Source organism: Macrobrachium nipponense, chromosome 16 (assembly GCF_015104395.2).
Source record: "Macrobrachium nipponense isolate FS-2020 chromosome 16, ASM1510439v2, whole genome shotgun sequence".
Classification (NCBI taxonomy): Eukaryota; Metazoa; Arthropoda; class Malacostraca; order Decapoda; family Palaemonidae; genus Macrobrachium; species Macrobrachium nipponense.
In genome coordinates, this window is record NC_087209.1 from 76,364,100 (window position 1) to 76,384,507 (window position 20,408).

Consider the following 20,408-nt stretch of genomic DNA (forward strand, 5'->3'; position numbering starts at 1 on the left):
ATATATATAGCTGAATCCCACCTTTGGTGGTGGGAGTAGACAGAATAGAAGATTTTAGGAAACATATATATGCAGATAATGATATCTTGATTCCTTACCTGTTAGCATAGCTGACTTCGTGGTTACTGCCGCGTAAGTCTGCTTGTGCTATTAGAGTTGCCAGCGAGGTAGAGACCTATATAGCTGGTGCACTCAAGATGATCTGTCAACGGGGGCGTGACCACGATGTGACTAGACCATTGACCATACAATGAGGGCAACGAAGTAAAAAACCACCTGGCCTAGTCTACCAAAGGTATACCACTAAACTAGACTAAAGAAGGGAGATCCGCCTCGGGCGGTCAACCCCACAACCAAAAAAAAAACACAATTAAAAGCTCATCTAACCACTAAAGGAAAGGATGAGTGCTACCTCCTGCCCCCAAAACAGTGTCTGCAGCGACGTATGGTCCAAGCGACGAGCAATGTTCGTATGTCGCTTTCACCTCCCGCAGGTAGTGTGAAGCAAGAACACCGAGTTGCTCCGCCAATATGTGGCACTCAAAATGTCACTGAGTGCCATATTTCTGTGAAAGGCTATCGAGGTCGAAATAGCCCTCACCTCGTGGGCATTCACTTTTAAAAGCTTCATGTCACTATCACTACATGTGGAATGAGCTTCCTTAATGGTGTCTCTCAAGAAGAAAGAAAGCGCGTTCTTTGACATGGGAAGATCGGGCTTCTTAACCGAGCACCACAAGTTGCCCGAAGGTCCTCTACAGTCCTTCGTTCTGTCTAAATAGAATTTGAGAGCCCTGACAGGGCACAGGACTCTCTCTGGCTCATTACCCACGATCTCTGTCAAACCCTTGATTTCAAATGTCTTGGGCCAAGGGTTGGACGGGTTTTCATTCTTGCTAAGAACATAGGGCTTAAAGAACAAACCGCATCCGAGTTCTTAAACCAACATGCTTGCTTATAGCCTGGATCTCACTAACTCTCTTCGCCGTCGCCAGAGCAGTTAGAAAAGTGTCTTCCTGTAAGGTTTCTAAGCGAAGCTAAGTTGAGAGGTTCAAAATTACTGGACATCAAAAACTTTAGAACAATGTCTAAATTCCAAGAAGGGACTCTTGGTTGAGGTACCTTAGAAGTCTCGAAAGACTTAAGAAGATCATGAAGGTCTCTGTTGTTGGCTAAGTCCAGTCCTCTATGCCTAAAGACTACAGAAAGCACACTTCTGTAGCCTTTTATCGTAGGCACCGCTAAGCGAACTTCATTTCTCAAGTAGAGAAGGAAGTCTGCGATCTGGCTCACAGAGGTAGAGGTGGAGGAAATGTCTTTCTTCCTGCACCAGCTCCGGAAAACAGCCCACTTGGATTGGTATACGGCTATAGAAGAAGGTCTTCTTGCCGTTGCGATTGCTTTCGGGGGGCCACCGGTCTTGAAAAACCCCTCGCTCTGGCCAACTTCTGGATAGTCTGAACGCAGTCAGACTCAGCGCGGGGAGGTTTTTTGTGATACCTCTCGAAGTGGGGCTGTTTGAGTAGATCTATCCTTGGAGGCAGAGTCCTCGGAAAGTCTACAAGAAAGGACATGACCTCTGTGAACCAGTCGGTCGCTGGCCAGAAGGGGGCGATGAGAGTCATCCTCGTTCCCTCTGATGCCGCGAATTTTCTTATCACTTCCCTAGGACCTTGAACGGGGGAAAGGCATATACGTCTAGTAACCCGTCCAGTCCCAAAGAAGGGCGTCTACTGCTACTGCTCCTGGGTCTAGAACTGGTGAGCAGTACAGCGGGAGTCTCGTTCGTCCTGGAAAGTTGCGAAGATGTCTACGAGAGGACATCCCCATAACTTCCACAACCTCTGGCATATTTCCTGATGAAGAGTCCACTCCGTCGGCAGAAGTTGACCTTGTCGACTGAGCAGATCTGCACGACGTTTTCTACCCCTGATATGAATCTCGTCAGTATAAGAGACGTCGTGTGCCTTCGCCCATAACAGGATCTCCTTTGCAAGGAAGAACAGGGATCGAGAGTGGGTTCCTCCCTGTTTCTTGAGGTATGCCAGGGCTGTGGTGTTGTCCGAGTTGATCTGCACCACATTGCCGGAGACTTCGTTCTGAAAGAACTGGAGCGCCAGATGAACTGCTGCCAGCTCCTTGAGGTTTATGTGCCAGGACACCTGTTCCCTCTCCAGGTGCCTGACACTTCCTTCCCCCCCAGTGTTGCTCCCCACCCCGTGGGAAGACGCGTCGGAAAACAACACTAGGTCGGGGTTCTGAAGCTTGAGGGAAAGACCCTCTGCGAGCTTCAAAGGGTCGGTCCACCATCTTAGGTGTTCCTTTACCTCTTCTGATAACACCAGAATCGAATCGAAAGTGTTTTGGTGCTTCCAATTGTCGGCAAGGAAGAATTGAAGAGGTCTGAGGTGCAACCTCCCTAGGGAAAGGAAACAAAAAACTTCTCCAGTGAGGAAATGGTCCCCAGCAAGACTCATACCATTCCCTCACCGAGCATGATTCCTTCCCCAGAAAGGTTGACACTTTGCTTAGGCAATCTAGTTGTCGCCCCTGGGACGGAAAAGCCCGAAAAGCCACTGAGTCCATCTGAATCCCAGATAGACTAAAGACTGAGAAGGGGTCAGATGTGACTTTTCGAGGTTCACCAGAAGCCCCAGGGGACTTCGTTAACGACAAAGTCGTGTGAAGGTCCTCCAGACACCGGTCTTTCGAGGAGGCTCGTACGAGCCAGTCGTCCAGGTAGAGAGAGATCCTGACATTGGAAAGATGAAGCCACCTCGCAATGTTCTTCATCAGTAGGGTGAATACCATGGGAGCAGTGCTGAGTCCAAAGCAGAGAGCCTGAATTGAAACACTTTTCCTTTCAGGACAAACCACAGGTATTTCCTGGACTGGGGGTGGATGGGGACGTGGAAATACGCGTCCTGGAGATCTAGTGAAGCCATCCAATCCCCCGGTCTCAAGGCTCCCATCACTGACTGAGGTGTCTCCATCTTGAACCTCTGCTTGATGACAAAGAGGTTCAGGTTGCTGACATCGAGTACCGGTCGCCATTCCCCGACTGCTTGGCACCAGGAACAGTCTGTTGTAAATATCCGGGGGAATTCAAGTCGGAGACCTGTTCTACGGCATGTTTCACGATCATCTGATCTAACAGATCGTAAAGCACTTGTTGCTTTTCTCCCCGATAGGAAGGAGACATGTCCCTGGGTGTCGTAGACAGCGGGGGTGGTTTCAGGAACGGGATCCGGTAACCCTTCTTTAAGATGTCCACGGACCATTTGTCCGCACCTCTCTCTTCCCAGGCTTGCGCAAAAGCTGAAGCCTGGCTCCAACCGGTGACTGAAGGACTTCTGCTTCACTTCTTGTTCTTGGGCCAGCGCAGTGGCTCTGCCTCTGGAAGTGCCTCTTCCTCGAGGGGCTGGTCTCGAGGAAGAACTACCTCGAAAGGACTTCGATTTCTTGAGAATCGAAACTCCCGAGGACGAAGGAACCGCAGGTCTCCTTGAAGATTGTGCGAGGAGATCTTGCGTGGCCTTCTCCGTAGACTGGTCGCAATGTCTTTTACCATAGCCTGGGGGAAGAGATGATCCGAAAAAGGAGCGAAGAGCAAGTCTGCTTTCTGTGACGGAGAAACAGATTTAGCTGTAAAATTGCAAAACAGGGATCTCTTCTTCAAGAGCCCTGTGCAAAAGTGAGCTGTAAGCTCCTCCGAACCATCTCTGACGGCCTTGTCCATACACGACATTACGCTGGACAGCTCCCCCAGACTAATCGAGTCGGAACTCCTAGACTTGGCATCCAGAACTCCCAAACACCAATCTAGAAAGTTGAAGACCTCTAACGTCCGAAAGAGGCCTTTAAGGTGGTAGTCCATTTCCGTAGTAGACCAGGAAACTTTCGAAGAGGACAGGTGAGACCTCCTCGAGGCAGCCACAATGCTGGCGAAGTCTCCTTGGCTGACGAGGGAAGTCTAATACCTACATCTTCTCCCGTCTCATACCAAATGCCAGCCTTCCCACTAAGTCTCGAAGGTGGCAGGGCAAAAGAAGTCTTTCCCTGAGACTTCCTTTTCTCCATCCAGTCATGGACCTTACGAAGAGCCCTCTTAGTTGAAAGGGACTTCTTCATTCTGACGAATGCCGAGACCTTGTTGATCTTGGAAGAAGAAAGTTGTGAAGGAGGAGAGCGAGGAGCTTCCGGGTGAAACGTCTCTCCAAACTCTGATTGAAGAAGGCGGGTCAAAACCTGGTAGTCGGAAGAGACTGCCGCCAAAGGTTTGGCTCATCATCCACTTCAACCGAAGCGTCGCTAACCTCTGCTTCCGACACAGGTGAAGTTGGAGGCAAATAGACTGGACCAAGACTATCTGGTCTAAGTTTCCAAGAGGCGCGTTGCTGTGAAGTGGAAGGCAAAGCTGACTCATTAATAGAAACTCCGGTCGTATCTCTAAGACCCGAAGTAACTTGCAAAGTCTCATCACAAACAGGTGGGAGGCGACGAAACTCCACATCTTCGTCCACCCAACGCGTCCGCTGGCGCACGGCACTGGCGTCCACTGGCGCACACCTGGCGTCCACTGGCGCATACCTGGCGTCCACTGCGCACGCCTGGCTGCAACTAGCGCGGGGATTGGCGTCCAATCGCGCGCTTGCTGGCGTCCGCTGGCGCACGCTTGGCGTCCACTGGCGTGCGAATGACATTTACTAAGGCGCGCTTAACATCTCGTGCGCGCTCTGCTTCCGCTGGTGCACTCTTAGATGCCACTGGCGTTCGCTTGGCTTCCGACCGAGCGTCAGGAACGTGAACTTGCACCGAAGCGTTCACGCAAGTATCGAGCTCTCGCACCGCAAGCTTACGAGCGGGTAATACCGCTTCATGCGCCGAGCGAGCAAAATCCTCTTCACGTCCTCCAGAGAGCCGCTGGGGAGTCGCACGAACTCTAGCAGGCGAAGAAAGTGGAGAGATAGACGAGCGAGGAGAGGGAGAGGGAGGGAGGCCTTCTAGATCTCTTCACAGGCAGGACGGTCATCCTTTCTCCTGGGACGTGGTTGCGTCCCTTTCTTAGGCAAGAGCATCAGCAAGCTGTTGCTGCAAAGAGCGCAGGATACTTATCTCAGTAGGAGAGGATTCCTTGTCAGGTGACGGGCTGATCCTGTGAGAAGGCGAGGGGCGAGGGGACGCCTTCTTCCTTCTCCCAGAAACTGCCGTAGCACGCGCTCGAGAGCGACTGGGGCGCTCAACAAAGTCATCATCCGATGACTCCTTACGCTTCTTCTGTGGCGGGAAGGCTGCGAACGAACACTCTCAGGCGATGATCGCCACTCGAGAGCCAAAACTGGACGTGAAGCGTCACGATCACCAACGCTCCTTTTCAGCGGGCGTGAAATAGAATGAGAGCTCCCCCTTGTGCGGGGAGGAGGCCTCTGAAGAAGAGAAACACTCTTTCAGGAGGCGTGCACGGCGCACGCTCCTTGGGCATCTGTGTAACATCAACAGATACTGCCGAAGGCACGTCAGATCGGTGGGCGTTCCCCGTAACCCTCCTGCTGGCTTTCGACATGCCCTCTCCTGAAACCTGGGAGTCCGGCAGCGGTCTAGGCCTAGAGGCGAAATGGGGCCGATCTGACGCACTCCTCCAACGAAGGAGCACTGTCACTGCACTTTGCACCTTCACTTTTGCCTTCTAAGGCGAGCACTTTAGATTCTAAATTACGAATCGACTCTAAGATAAGTGTAAGGGTATTACCCTCCACAGACACTGTTTCAGGGCCCGAAGGCAACAAACAGGTTAGGAGTAGTGATTAAAGGAGGGTTAGTAGGAGAAACATGAACTTCCTGACGTTTACCTGAAACGCTCCTGGAGGAAGACCTCCTTAACCTATCCCGTTCAAGCTTACGCAGATAGGACTCATACGCTCTCCATCCAGAATCAGAAAGACACTCACATTCCTTGCAGCGACTTTCATACATACAATCATGCTCTCTGCAACTCTTACACAAAGTATGAGGGTCTACTGATGCTTTCAGTAGCCTACCTCGACAATCACTCTTGGTACAAAACCTGGCGCTAGCCGAACTAGAACCAGACATCTTATTTAAAGAGAAATCAAGCCAAAATCAATCAAATCCACAATTAACGTGTGCCTAGCCACGATCCAAAGTCAAGATACCAAAAAATCAAAAAGGGGTACTTATAGTAGCCAAGTTTCCTAAATTCAAGACGGAGGTGCTGAAAACTGTGTTTACAACACCGGCGACAGAAAAATTATGAATAGAAAATGGGAATGATTCCTGATACCCGCCTCCCAGCGGCGGGAATGGGTACTAACCACCTGACTCCCACTACGTGTGTCGTAAGTTTTTTAATTTCTGTCGGACTTCGGAAAATACAGCTATATATATATCTGACAGGTAAGTTTCATGAACAAAAGAAATATTTAGAATAAAATCATCAAGCAGACAAAAGTCAGCATTACACCACAGCAGAGAGGGTTGTGCATTACTCAACAGCAGCAAAAGAAAAAGCAAGTGTACACACACGTGAGTCTGCAATACCCGACACCATGTACAGACAGTTGAGTCAGCAATACCCAATACCATTTAACTATACCTTGTTAATAGGCTCCAAAAACTGTTTCCAGTTTGAGCGAGGAATACCTTACAAAAGATAAAGAACTGTATTCTCATCAGAACAATAGGCATTTACTGGATACTAGAATTTTCTGGGCTTCCTTTTCAAGAAGGTTACAAATTATTGTAATAATGACTCCTGGATCCTTGATAGCAATTCTATTGTTCCCTACAAAATATGTCACATCTGGCTTTCTTTTTAATATTTATCTAAGATGAATGACACTTGCCATTTTACAAACATTTATTTATTTTTTCACATCTTAATTGTTTTAAAGTTTTTTGTTATCAGCACTGATACCCATTTTTGTCCTTTTTACACAGCACTTGCATTTGCTTATGAGCCCTAAATACAGGTTACCTAAGTCTATAATATGACAATTTGTCGAAAATTGCATTTTTCCTAACTATACAAACCTGAGGTCCTTTAACAATAGGAAGTAGCTAGCTGGCAGCTGGAATACGGTCGTAAGCTTCGAACAAGGGGAGAAACGGTAGTTAACTGCTTGCGCGACTGGGAGGTAAACAAATCACTTTTGCTTTTGGCCATGCAAAATAGCAGAGTGAGGGTGGCATGAGGAGGGACTATATGTAAAGGACCGCAGGTTTTGTATAGTTAGGAAAAATGCAATTTTCGACAAATTGTCATTTGTTCCGATAGTAATACAAACCATCGGTCCTTTAACAATAGGAAGACTCACTTCTTGGTGGGAGGAATCTGAGTCTTTTGATGAACAGGACTGGTGTTCGTCCATCCCTGGAATGCCTCCCTGGTCGTAAGAGCGAGGGAGGGATCCAAGCCTCTGTCCGATTGATCGGGGTGTGCACCGCAGGATCAATGGTCAGAACCTCTGGGCCGAGTACTAAGAGAGAGGCAAGCGTATCTCTTCGTAACCAGCAAGCAAGAACTTGTTCCTGTTTGCAAGAGGCAACATAAAGTATGGGTTGTCTCAAGCTGGCATCCACTTCCTCCCCTTTGTTGGAGGAAGTGGTGGATATACGCTCCTATCCCTAGTGAAAAGGGATAGGATGGGGCTCTGTTGAGTAGCTCACCTGCATCTTGTCCTTATCCAGCAGGGTGACGACCGTGTCCCTCTAACCACAGGTAGAGGGGAAGAAAAAGATGGGAGAGGAGCCAGTCACACTCTCATTCACTCATCCATTCTTATGGTCACACCAGGACTCGATGCTGTTCAGCCTGCGAGGGTCTGGGTTCGCTACACAAACGTGTTTGAGCAGCCACCACGGGTCCCAAGGAAAAAGATCCAAGGACCTGTGGGCAATATCCCGAAGGTAGAAGGAAGTGCATGTGGTCTGGTTGACCAGACCCCTGCCTTCAGTAACCTGCGCCACGGAGAAGTTCTTGCGGACAAGGCAGCATCTCCTTCGCATCGAAGGCGGTGGGTGAAGTCCATTAGGGAGGGGATTGTGAACGACTCGAACCAATCGTCAGGGACCGAAGGGTTCTGAGTCTTCGCATACGAAGTTCGGTACGAAATCGAGCGTCACGGATCCCCATCGCCTGGATGCTTGACTTCGCAGGAGAAGTCATGCAGTTCCTCAGAGGAAAAGAAGGAAATAGTCGCATGACCTATCCCTCTTCTCTACTTCGGTGATGTCCAGTACCCCATACTGGTCTGTCCGTTTGCCACGAAGTCTCTCGCATCCTCCTATCCCCATGCAGCGAAGTTCTCGGTAGTGGATAGGACAACCAGACAACTCCATGGTGGGTGTCAATGGTATGGGTACTGTGACCAAGCTATTAAAACGAAGTAATGATTGCTCTGTAACAACCGAACTAAGTCAACAGCGCAGTTCGTAACTGACTCGGCCGCTCTGACAGCTGCCGACTGACTGCGTTCGGTAGGAGGCAAGTTGTCAAAGCATCCGAGTAAGTCACGTGACCTTCGCCTTTAAAAGGGTTATGCCCGAGAGACCAAACAAATAATGTATTTGTTTGTCACCATGCCGGACAGCGAGGTGATGATTCTCTTAAGGCATGTGCCCAACAGGCGAAAGTCAATTGCCTTCTAGAGACCGAGGTCCCTGAAGGTAAAACATCTCATGGTTGTTGAATCTCAGCTAAGGAGAAACACACTATGTACCGTTGAAGACGAAGGTAGATATTGAATGCAACTACGTCTTCACAGATGAATCGAGAGAAGGATTCTCAGGATTCATAACCGTGCTTACAAATGACTGAAAACGCTAACCGCTATTTCATTGCTGTCCGGTGAGAAGTCGTAGTTGCAATGAAAGCGGGGCGTTCTTCAGTAATGAAAAACAGGGAAAGGGGAAAGCCGCCTGAAAAGAACTGCTTCTCATGGGCTGAGCATTTGGAAGTAGAGCTGTCAGGTCGGAGAGTAGGCGGTGTCTTCTGACACATCTCGTAATTCGGTTGAACAATGAACAATTGTACACCTACGAATAAGAGATATTTTGAAGACAAACTCAGATGTCTGCAAAATCATTCGCATTATCGAGTGCGATGCAGCGGGAGACTTGTACAGACTTCTGGTTACCGTGCGGTAAACAGAAAGATGAAAGAGTCCAAGAGATATCCCTGTTGAAAATTCTCGGCAATGTGAAGGCGATGGAATCTAGCGTCACAGCTCACAGAGTAGATGGTCCTTCATTATTGCGAGAATCCCCGTTAATCAGAGACCTAAGTCCATGATTGTTGGGCAGAGATACGGTTCGGTAGTCAATCAAAGCAGGGCAGAGAGAGACATACATGACCGTGCATATCGGAGGCCCAGCTGATACTGAGCTGCTATCAGGCAGTTCAATACGCAGTAGTTGAGCCTGAGCTCTCGCTGACTCGTCATCCTGAGTTGCCAGGTAATCCATTATTCCACGAAGGAATGCGTTCGGCTAGAACTACCGAGCATAAAAGATATGCTCGAGCAATTATATTTAGGCGAAAACGAATTTCGGTAAATATAAAAGTTGAAATGGTGTTGTCGTGACAAAAACCATAAGTATATAAAATTGAAACTGAAAACTCCTGGGAGGTTGCAAGGCAACCCCGAGTTGCAGTTCAATTAGAATACTTCTCTTATAAGTCGCAATCCGTAGATTAACTAGGATATGCGCCTACCCCTCGGACAATTCAACTGCTTAGTAGAATCATGTCGCGAGGTTAATATACGTAGTATATTTGTAGGATCTGAACAACGATCTCCATCCTAAATTCTTTCCTTCAAGAAAACAAAATAAGGATTGGAGATCGACCACCTTCGATCTCTATCAAGAGAGTGAAGGAGAAGTCTTCCTCGAAGGAAAGCTTCAATGGTGAACAGAATACTAAGACGATAGTTCAAGCCAAACTGGATATTCCCGTCCGATCTTCTCTAGTCCAGGTTGGTTTGCCTACTGTGAGATAGTTTCTTCAGCAGCCAGTCTTCTTCCCAATGCTAGAAATTCCAGGAATCGAGCATAGGCGAGGTTCCCGATTATCGTGTATATCGGGGATTCTCGTCTCGCTCACTTTGGACCGTGGTAAGTGTTTGGAGATCGTAAAACTCGAACACTGAATGCGTTAGAAATTCCGTAGAATTCTAAGCAGTCTGCGAAACCCCCACCGAATTCGTCAAACGATATCGGCTGGTGGTCCTCTCGATTCCCGTAGAAATCGAGAATGGGGCAGGATTCCTCCTCAACGACCGGGGCTTACGTCAGGTAGGACCCGAAGGTCCCCCCGGTAGCGCAGTCCCGAACGTGGGATCCTACAAGAAAGAAATCTCTGTAGGATCCCTCCCCTTTCCCTCGTAACCGTAAGGAGAGAGGGAATGGGGGAGTGAATTGGATACTCGCTCGCCTTCCCAGTGGAACTAGCAGTGGAGAAGAGTAGGAACAGCCATCGCCTTGCGGCGATGGCCTCTCAGAGTCTGGGAAAACGCTATCGTCAGGAGAAAAACGTTTTCCCGCGGAGGGTTACGAACTCTCACTGTATGGTAGGGTTCTGCCGCCACTGTGAACGTCGTCTGGGTGGGGCTGGATCGACACCTGACAGGAGAGAGCCGATACCGTCCTCCAACTCATTCCAGTCCTCGTCGAGGTCGAAACCTCTCAGGAGGACCGAAGAGTATTCAAATACGGTTTGTCCGAAGACACGTAGAAACGCCGCTGTCGCAGTAGAGGAGGTGGAAGTAGCTTGATCGACGGCCAGAACTGAGAGCCTTCTTGTCCGGAGACGAGAGACTCTGGTTCGAGACAGAATCGGCAAGTTCCGATCGCGGCAGACCCACCGTCGGTTTGGGTTCCCTCTCGGGCCCCAAAACGACTCGAGCAGAGACGTGGGCTCTGCTGGTGGGTAGCGGCAATCCTTCCGCAAGGTCATTATGCTGACGAATCAGCTTAATGACTTCTGCAAATTCCTCTTGTATCTCGTGAGTAACCGTGTCTTGCGGAGTAGACCGTCCAGTCCCTCCAACAAGAACAGATCCCGAGATACTCCTCCTTCAGAAGGAGGAACAGCGGCAGACCCTGACGGTCGCCTCCAGCTACTTGCGCGTATGTCCTGGTCGGTCCTAGAACCGTGCCTGGTCCATACGGCGTCATAAGCGGGATCGACGAGCGGCGCACCTCTCGCGATCACTCATAGGTACCTTCGCTCCTCTCCCGTGTAGCCCGAGGAGGTTGAAGGTACAGGAGAGGCAGACCTGACGTCCCCCCTAGCTCGCTGGCAGGACCAGCGTGCTTGGAGGGCTGCTGCTGATCATCCACCCGCAGTGGCGATCGAGCAGCAGGCCTAGCCTTGCCGCTCGCCTGGGGCGAGAGGCTCGGCTGAGAACGTCGACGCTGATCTCTAGCGTCAGGCGAGCTGTTGCTGGTTACCGTCTCCGCCCGGTCCCGATGGGAGCGGCGTCAGGTGACCTGCTAGGCTCGTTGTCGCGGTGAGACCGGCGAGCGTCCTCTCGGCGCGTCGAGCCGCTGGTACCAGCCGTGGCTGGTACCGACGACCGCGGGGACCCCTTCCTCGCCTCAACCCGTGGCTGGTCAGCGACCGTCACGTCAACCCGGAGCAGCCAGCTGGTCGCTGTGAGAGCGTCCACTGGCCTAGCGAGAGTCGTCTGCACGACACTCGCCAGTCTTCTGCTCCGCGCTTGGGTCTTGGCGGCGAGCGAGCTCGAGTGTCAAGACTTTGGCTGGACGGTCTCCCCCCAGCGGGAGACCGTCCCACTCGGTACTTCTCGCTAACGAGAAGCCGAGGCGGATCCTGGTTTAGCGGCAGAACCGCTAGAACCAGGCGAGGAAGTGCCAGCCGAAAGCTGGTACTCCTCTGGTCCCCGTCTTCTTCTCCTTGGTAGAAGAAAAGACGGGCCCTGTTTCCCGAGGGAGCAGGAGGGACCAGCAGAAGAGCTCCCCGAATCGCCGGAGCGAGACGGGCCTTAGAAGGTCCCGAAGGAGCCTTCTTAGGGGGGGGGAAAACCCGGGTTACCAGCTGGTCGCTGCGAGAGCGGCCGCTGGCCTGGCAAGAGTCACCTGAGCGTCTCTCACCAGCCTTCTGCTCCGTGCCGCGTCTTGGCGCCGAGCGAACTCTGGCGCCGAAACTTGGCTGCACGGTCTCCCGAGGGAGAACGTACACTCGGGATCTCTCGCGAACGAGAGACCGAGCCGGAACCTGGCGTAGCGGCATCGCCGCTAGCACCAGGCGAGGAAGTACCAGAGCTAACCGATACTCCTCTGGTCCCCGTCTATCTCTTCCTACGGAAGGGGAGACGGGCCCCGCTCCCGCAAGGAGCAGGAGGACCAGCAGAAGGACCCCCCCGTCCCACCGAGGTGGGACGGGCCCTTAGAAGTTCCCGAGGAGACTTCTTAGGGGGGAAGGCAGCCTTCTTCTTCTTCGGCTTATGGGCCTTAGAAGTCGAAGGGGAAGAGGCAGCAGCAGACGATGAAGACGAAGATGACAGCTTCCTCTTCTCCTCTTCCTCGTCAGCTCACGCAGGACAGTCGTCAGGTCCTCATCCAGGCCGGAGCCGGGGCTATTGCCGAAGCAACACGGCCCGACTGCACCTGTCCGGAAGGACCTGGGACTGGGGAAGACACACCGTGGGCAGGACCAGCATGGACAGGCACAGGAACCAGGAGCGACAGGAACAGCAACCAGCTCAGGAGCGCAGGAACAGCGGCAGCGGTAGACCCAGAAGGGACAGCCAAGCCAACAGCGGGAATCACATCAGCGGGCAGGTACGGCAGGCCCCAGCGATCGCCTCGTAGAATCATCGGCAGCCAGCGGAACCTGGGTCCTGGCGGCCGGTCCAGGGGCGAGCTGCTGGAACAGCGGAAGTCTGGGGCAGGCAACACGAAGAAAACAGGCAGCGGCGGCAACCCCACCTCGGTACGGCTGCGGCCCTAGTAGCGGCAGACGGCGTCATCGACACAGCTGGGGAGTGTAGACCAGGAGGGGGGGGAAGCAGCATAACGGCCGTGGCCGTGGTAGTAGTGGAGACCGCCCCAGACCTCGCTAGACGCTGCAGCAGCCCGTGGATGCTAGGCACGCCCTGCCTCCGCGGTTGGGATCCATACCTGTCCAAGGTCGTCTCCCACGGATGTAGCACCTGCGGTAACATAGATAGATTAGTAAGAGGGGTTCCCTCACGCACGGGGGAAGACATGCCCCACCCCGCCCCCCCCAACGCAGGAAGACCCCAAATACAAAATACAACGAAGAAGCTGAGGCGGGGGCCAGGAAGGAAGACGAAGAATCGGATACCAAGGGAGTCGCGGGGAGAGCTTTCCGACGACTTCCTGGCAGACCTTCGCTTCCCCTACCCCCGCACAGCAGTGAAAAGTAATATGAAAATGAAACAGAATACTGCCCTTGCGATTCACTTCATAGAACTTAAAGGGGAAAAGATCAATTCCCGGGTAAGAACGGAAACTTGATCCAATAATATGATGCTATCATAAAATATATATGAAAATGAAACAGAATACTGCACTTGCGATTCATTTCCACATAAAAAAATCGTAAGGATCAATTCCCGGGTAAGAACGAAAATTGATCCAAATTAAATTCATGCAAATAAATAAATGAAAATGAAAAGAATATTCGCAATTGCGAATCCACTTTCATTGCATTGCTATTATACAAAATTAAAAGGCTCGTGCCGAGCGCAATCACACTCTCGGTAACGAACGCACAGGGCAAAAATATAATGAAAAGAGTACTTACATTTTTCAATTACACACTTTCGCCCAAAATACTTGACTCGGCGCGAGCGCGCCCGCCCTCGGCACCGAGACATAATTCAAGGGTTCAATTCATGAAAAGAGAGGAAATCGCCGCATCTACGGCGATAACTCCATGTTGGTTCATAATTAAGTAATGAAAATGAAAACAGTGTACTTACAGTTTTCATTTTCAAGTAACAAACAAACCATTAGTAGAAAACACAATATAAACAAAGCATACGACGATGAAGCGGGCAGAGAGCGATGACGAACACGTCCTTCACACCCGCGGCCGAAAGCAAAAGTGATTTGTTTACCTCCCAGTCGCGCGCCGACAAGCAGTTAACTACCGTTCTCCCCTTGTTCGAAGCTTACGACCGTTCAGCTGCCGCTAGCTACTTCTATTGTTAAAGGACCGATGGTTTGTATTACGTATCGGAACAATTGGTAGATTTGGCAGATTTTTTGAGCAGCGCTGTCATTTTCTTGTGTACGAATTATTAAGGGAAGTGACCACGGGTCACAGTAATTAGAGGATTGTCTGTCACCTCCCTCCATTCATTGATATAAAAGCAAAACACAGCGATCAAAACATTATACTTGGACCTTGCTGTACATTTTTTGAATTGCTTAAAGCAAAATGTTTGTTTAATCTTAAAATATGACCTTAATTTCTAGCTTTGGAGAAAATACTTCGAAAGGAGAGTAGAAGTCTCAAGGTGTTGCTCTCACCACCAATGACTCGTGACTGGTGCCCATCTCCAGTGACAGGACAGGTTAAAGTACTTTTTCTGAGGGTGGATCAACAAGCAACCAAGACTGGATCAGCTAGTCCACTTGGCTGTTTCCCGTATATCTTAAAACAAAGTTAGTCTGTCGGAAAATACACTGCTAATGACCCGTAGCTATTTGGCCAGGATTCAGGTTTCACAGCATCAATAGTTTGTCTTCAGTAGAAGATGAACTATATACCTAGCCTAAGATATGCTAGGGTAAACAACCGCAGATGATCCATCGTCATCGTGCTGGCCAGGCCTTATTCACTCGATATTTAATTGGTGAAACAAGAATACAATGACAACTTTAAGCATACCATTCAAAAGATTGAAGTTTCGTCAACATAATGTGATATATGAAAGCCCCATACGAACTAAAATAAGCATGTGAGGTATTCGGAAAATATGTTTTCAAGGCAGTTTTGAAATCCAATATGGCGGTAATCGTGTGACTGGCCGTTCTAACCACAGACAATCCACCATCTTTCCCAGCCTTCACAGCACTCATTTGAACAATGTTAGCACATATATGTGACGTTTATTGATCTTACTCAAGATTGCAATTGTAATCACCACAATAAAACAACATTTTGTTGCCTATATTAGTGAAAGTATGAAACTTTTTATTCCCAGGGTCATGGTTTGAACTGAATTCATTTTTACCTTGTAATCGGTGGTTTTATCCTTACTGCCATCACAACTGAAACTCCACAGTGCTTATTTGATTGTACTTATACACATTTTGGTCTTAATTCACTCCAAATTGCACTTGAACCACGTTGCTGTTCCTGGTTCCTAGGCACTCGCTCTGCAAAGACAGTTACGAACAGCAGACGACTACACTCTTTATGAGGTGCAAAGCTTTATTCCCCTAATTGTTTACTTTACTCATTATTTAGTTTAACTTTACTTCAAAATGATTATTTAATTCATGTCTCTTATCCCTTTTTTGCAACCGAATTAACCCCCAAAAATTACAAATATTTCTGATGTATACTTACGACCAGACGACGCGTCGAAAAATGACTCATCGTTGCCAATCTAGTGGAGCTTCACATACTATACGCCGATGCATTTACAAACTGTTTCCATGAATTCTAGTTGTCAAAGTAATGCAGTAATGATAAAATTGCTGTAATATGTATATAGGGGGAAACATCAGTACAGGCCAACCCTCATCACGGTAGACGGGTCTTATTCACTCGATATTTAATTGGTGAAACATGAATACAATTGCAACTCTAAGCATACCATTTAAAAGACTGCAAGTTTCGTTCAAAACATATTGTGATATATGAAAAGACCCCATACTAACTAAAACAATAAGCCATGTGAGCTCTTACTGTAAAATATGTTTTCAAGGCAGTTTTGAAATCCAATATGGCGGTCTACGTTTTTCATGGACGGTTCTCATCAGTGACGGACACCATCTTTCCCCAGCCTTCCCAGCACTCATTTGAACAATGTTAGCGTATGTATGTAACGTTTATTGATCTTACTCAAGATTGCAGTTGTAATCAGCACAATAAAACAACATTTTGTTGCCTATATTAGTGAAAGTATGAAACTTGTTATTCCCGGGGTTATGGTTGGAACTGAATTCATTCTTACCTTGTAATCGGCGGTTTTTATCCTTACTGCCATCACAACTGAAACTCCACAGTGCTTATTTGATTGTTATTATACACATTTTGGTCTCAGTTCACTCCACATTGCACTTTAAACCCGTTGCTGTTCCTGGTTTCTAAGCGCGCGCGCCATAAACACAATTACAAACAGCAGACGACGACAGACGACGAAACTGCAAAGTTTTATTCCCTAAACTGTTTACTTTACTCGTTATTTAGTTTAAATTTACATTGTTATTTAAAAATTTTGATTTAATTCATGTATATTATCCCTGTTTTGCAACCAAATTACCCCGAAAATTACAGATATTTCTAACTTAGATAAAATCAAATGTTTCTAACGTTTTCGTACATCTGGCTGCCGAAAACCATAGAGGAACGAACTACGTTTTTTTTTTTTTTTTACTTTTTTGTTTTTGCTAGCACTTTTCATTGATTTCAGTCTTTATTAGTATTTTGAATTTCTTAAATAATCGTATGCCAGAAATAAATGTAACCTTTAATGTTTGCATGCTTTAATGTTTGCATGCTAAGAATGGCAAAATCATCGTTGCCACATTAGTGGAGGCTTCACATACGCCGTTCCATTATCCTGTTAAGCGTCCGCCCTGATGAGCTCGCTGCTAACGTACCGTCCCAGTCACGCTGTTTTTGTAATCAGCGATCATAGCACTGATGATAGTTTTTCAAAGTTAATATTGATTTTTATGCTTGTTATTCATACTGTAATTAACTGTAGGAAATTCTCTCTCTCTCTCTCTCTCTCTCTCTCTCTCTCTCTCTCTCTCTCTCTCTCTCTCTCTCTCTCGGAGTCCAGTCACTCGGCAAAGAAAAGTCATCTTCACTCCCGCATTGGAAGAAAAGTTTGTATCATCACTGGAGGATTCAGAAACTAGAGCTCTCATCATCAAATAGGTTATCAATATCACACTCCTCATCTAGTATTTGATTGATCTCACCTAAAGAAAATATGCCTCCTCTTTGGGACATTCATTGTGAAAGACGCGAAATCCAATTTGTCTCGATAAACCGCGCCCGAAGCGTATTGAAAGAAAACCAACAGGGACAGGCAGTTTTCTAGCATAAGCGACCACCAGGAAAGAGTTGCCAGGCTGGAAATAAGTTTCCCATGTGTGAGAGTGTTACCAAATGAGGTTCCTACACTTTCTATACGAGTAAACGTATTATTCCGGTACGGGCTGACGGCTTGACAAGCACAGTTAAAGTCTTGAACGTAATATCCCGTTGAAGGCGCTACCGAGTAGATCGCGGTAAACGTATTATTACGTGGGTGACGCTTAACAGGTTATAAACTGTTTCCATGAATTCTAGTTGTCATAGTAATGCAATAATGATAAAATTGCTTTAATATTTATGTATATATACTTCCAATACATAGCCTAATTTCACCAATTTCAACGTTTTGTGTGTAGTCTTATACCCAGTTTGGAGGGTCAACACATACCGAATGGCAACAGAGAGAGAGAGAGAGAGAGAGAGAGAAGGCAGGCGGAGGAACGAAGAAGAAAAGGGATGGCGGTGGAGGGGGGGGGTGTGGGGGGGGAGAGGGTAGGTGGAGCTTTATACGCGTGTTCGTATCCATTTCTGCATAATGGAGTTTTGTCTCTTGGTACAAGGACAAGTGTCGTTATTCTTTACGATTAGTGATTCACGATACCCTTATCAAATTACGGCACTGGTGTAATGCACTATAGCAAAATCTCGTTCTGTTAAGAGTGTTCGTTACAGAAATAGGTATTGCCCAAAAACCTGCTTGCACTGTCTCTGAAACCCATAGTAGACATGCTTCTTAGTTTGTCAATCAAGTTTTATAACCAAGTATTTTTTACAAGCTAGCTATTGAATAAATTTGTATTTTTCTCAGTCAAAACATATGCCCCTCAATGCTAACTTTCCTCTTTTAACGACTTTCTGGTCATTGCAAATTCGGCCCCATAATTTCTTATGGTGCGAAAACAGACAGAGGAACCATGGACCGAAAACGATTGCGTCACACTACAGCGATAATCAGCAGTAAAACATCTTCATATATCCAAAAAAGTAAATAATAAAGATATATATGTGCATTATGATTATAACAATTACATGTATAGCTGATAACAATCTGCATGAATAACTGGTAAACTGTTCTGCAATGACAGTTGAGTATAGCAATTATTTACAATAGGTACGAAAGTCAAGATGTCGTGACGTCATAATACAGAACTTGAAAGAACGTTCTAATTCAGAAAAATAATTACTTAAATTTGAGTCAGAGTCGAGTTACTTTTTCAATAACGAATATTTTCAAATTAAATCAATCATAAATATGTAAAAATATTGATGTTTTACTACTTATTTAAAATTAGCCAAGAGCACACGCTTCTCGTCATCTCTACCCAAGCTGTTTACGCCTGGCTTGTTGTTGATGAGAAATCGTGTTTCGATTGTTGTGATAAAGTGCTCCAGCGTCTGTGGTACAAGTGGTGTGCGGATTTATCACAGGAAATGGTTAGTTATTGACACAAGCTACTCCGTAAACATCGAGATGGCGTCAATCTTCTAATACCTCGAGTTGTAAGTAAAAATGTTGAACGCGTTTTGGTGAGATTTGCACTACGTTTGAGACCGTTTTCAGTACCCTCCTGTTTAAATCTGTTTAAATCTTAAAATTTGGCCTCAATTTCTAACTTTGGGGAAAATACTTACTTCGAAAGGAGAGTAGAGGTCTTTAGCTCCGTTTCTCACCAACAACAAGTCGCGACTGATGCCCATCTCGGGTGTCAGGACGCGTTATAATGTACTTTTTCGGAGGGTGGCTTGCATTGATGGTAGGTGGCCTGCGTGGCCTGCTGTGATGATCTACCCTATACAACAAATAAATATGCTAATTTCACTTATTTCCCCAGTTTTGTGTAAGTTTGGAGGGTAAACACATACCAATTGACAACACTGATAAACAATTGAAGAGCGCAAAACGCCACAAAAAATGCTGTACTAGTCCCCTTAGATAGCCTAAGTACAGTAAAGTACTGGTTAGAGGTCGGGTTTACGATTGTTGTGATGAAAGTGCCCCAGCGTCTATGGGTACAAGTGGTGTGCGGATTTAGCACAGGAAATAGGAAGTTTGTTGACACAAGCGACTCCGCAAACATCGAGATGACATCTAGCCTATCTTCTAAACTTTTTTATTTGTAGCCTTTGTAGCCTAAGTAAAAATTTCGAAAGCGTTTTGGGGTAGTGTGCACTGCGTTGGCCACACTTTTCATTACCCTCTGTTTCTAAATCTTAAAATACCTATGGCCTTAATTTCTAACTTTGGAGAAAATACTACTTCGAAAGGAGAGTAAAGGTCTTGAGCTACTGTTATCACCACCAACAACTCATGACTGATGACCATCTCCGGTGTCAGGACGTGTTAAAGTACTTTTTCGGAGGGTTCGGTGAGTTGGCCACTCCACTATTTACAGATGGAGTACCTAAAACTAATAGCTAGGTACCACACAGCACTCATCACAGACTCATTTATATACATACATTTCATTTAACGTCCTTAGATGTCTGAAAACAAAGCCTCCAATACCTGCTTTAACCACAGCATCCAATACAGAGATGAATTTGACTTGACAGGTAGCTTTCCGTCGTCTTCCCTGAGTGTTCCGCAGCAACCAACCAAAACAAACCATTGACAGAAGCTTTATCTTGCGGGAATTGGAAACTAATAAACGCCGCTTCTTTAAATGGCACAGCAAGGCATTAGATAGTGACCCTATAATAAGTTGTCTTCATGCATGTTAACAACTAGTTAATACTGTAAGATTACATCAATATCTTTAATTTGGACGGATTAAAAAGTTAACGATTTGTTTTTTGTTGTTTAAGACTAAGATAGCGCAATGCCAGCACGGTCTCTTGCTCTTAGAGCAGCCCGTAGATTGGGTAGCGACACTTCCTAAAATCTACGTTATCTTGGCTGGATACCGAATGTTTAAACTTAAGTATGGAGTGACAGGTAATTTCTTTTACATATTGGTTAAAGCTTAATGTTTATGTATGGTTGTTCGATAACATTTTGAAAACAGATATAAGTATTTGCCTTTCAAAGTAAATTACAGTCAAATTTTGCTACCACTAATCCTGCTACGTGGCTTACTCCCAACACCTAACTATTCGCGCCGCCTACACGTCAGCC

The 20,408-nt window shown here is 47.2% G+C and overlaps 1 protein-coding gene across 1 annotated transcript in view; it reads right to left on the bottom strand.

Annotated features, from left to right (window-relative positions):
- Positions 1–20,148, bottom strand: part of LOC135195825 (alpha-mannosidase 2-like) — a 263,120-nt gene extending 242,972 nt beyond the window's left edge. The window contains exon 1 of the mRNA XM_064222320.1: positions 19,754–20,148. Within this exon, the coding sequence (XP_064078390.1) occupies positions 19,754–19,902 (149 nt within the window). The 5' untranslated portion in view covers positions 19,903–20,148. The remainder of the gene's footprint in view (positions 1–19,753) is intronic.
- Positions 20,149–20,408: the final 260 nt, after the last annotated feature.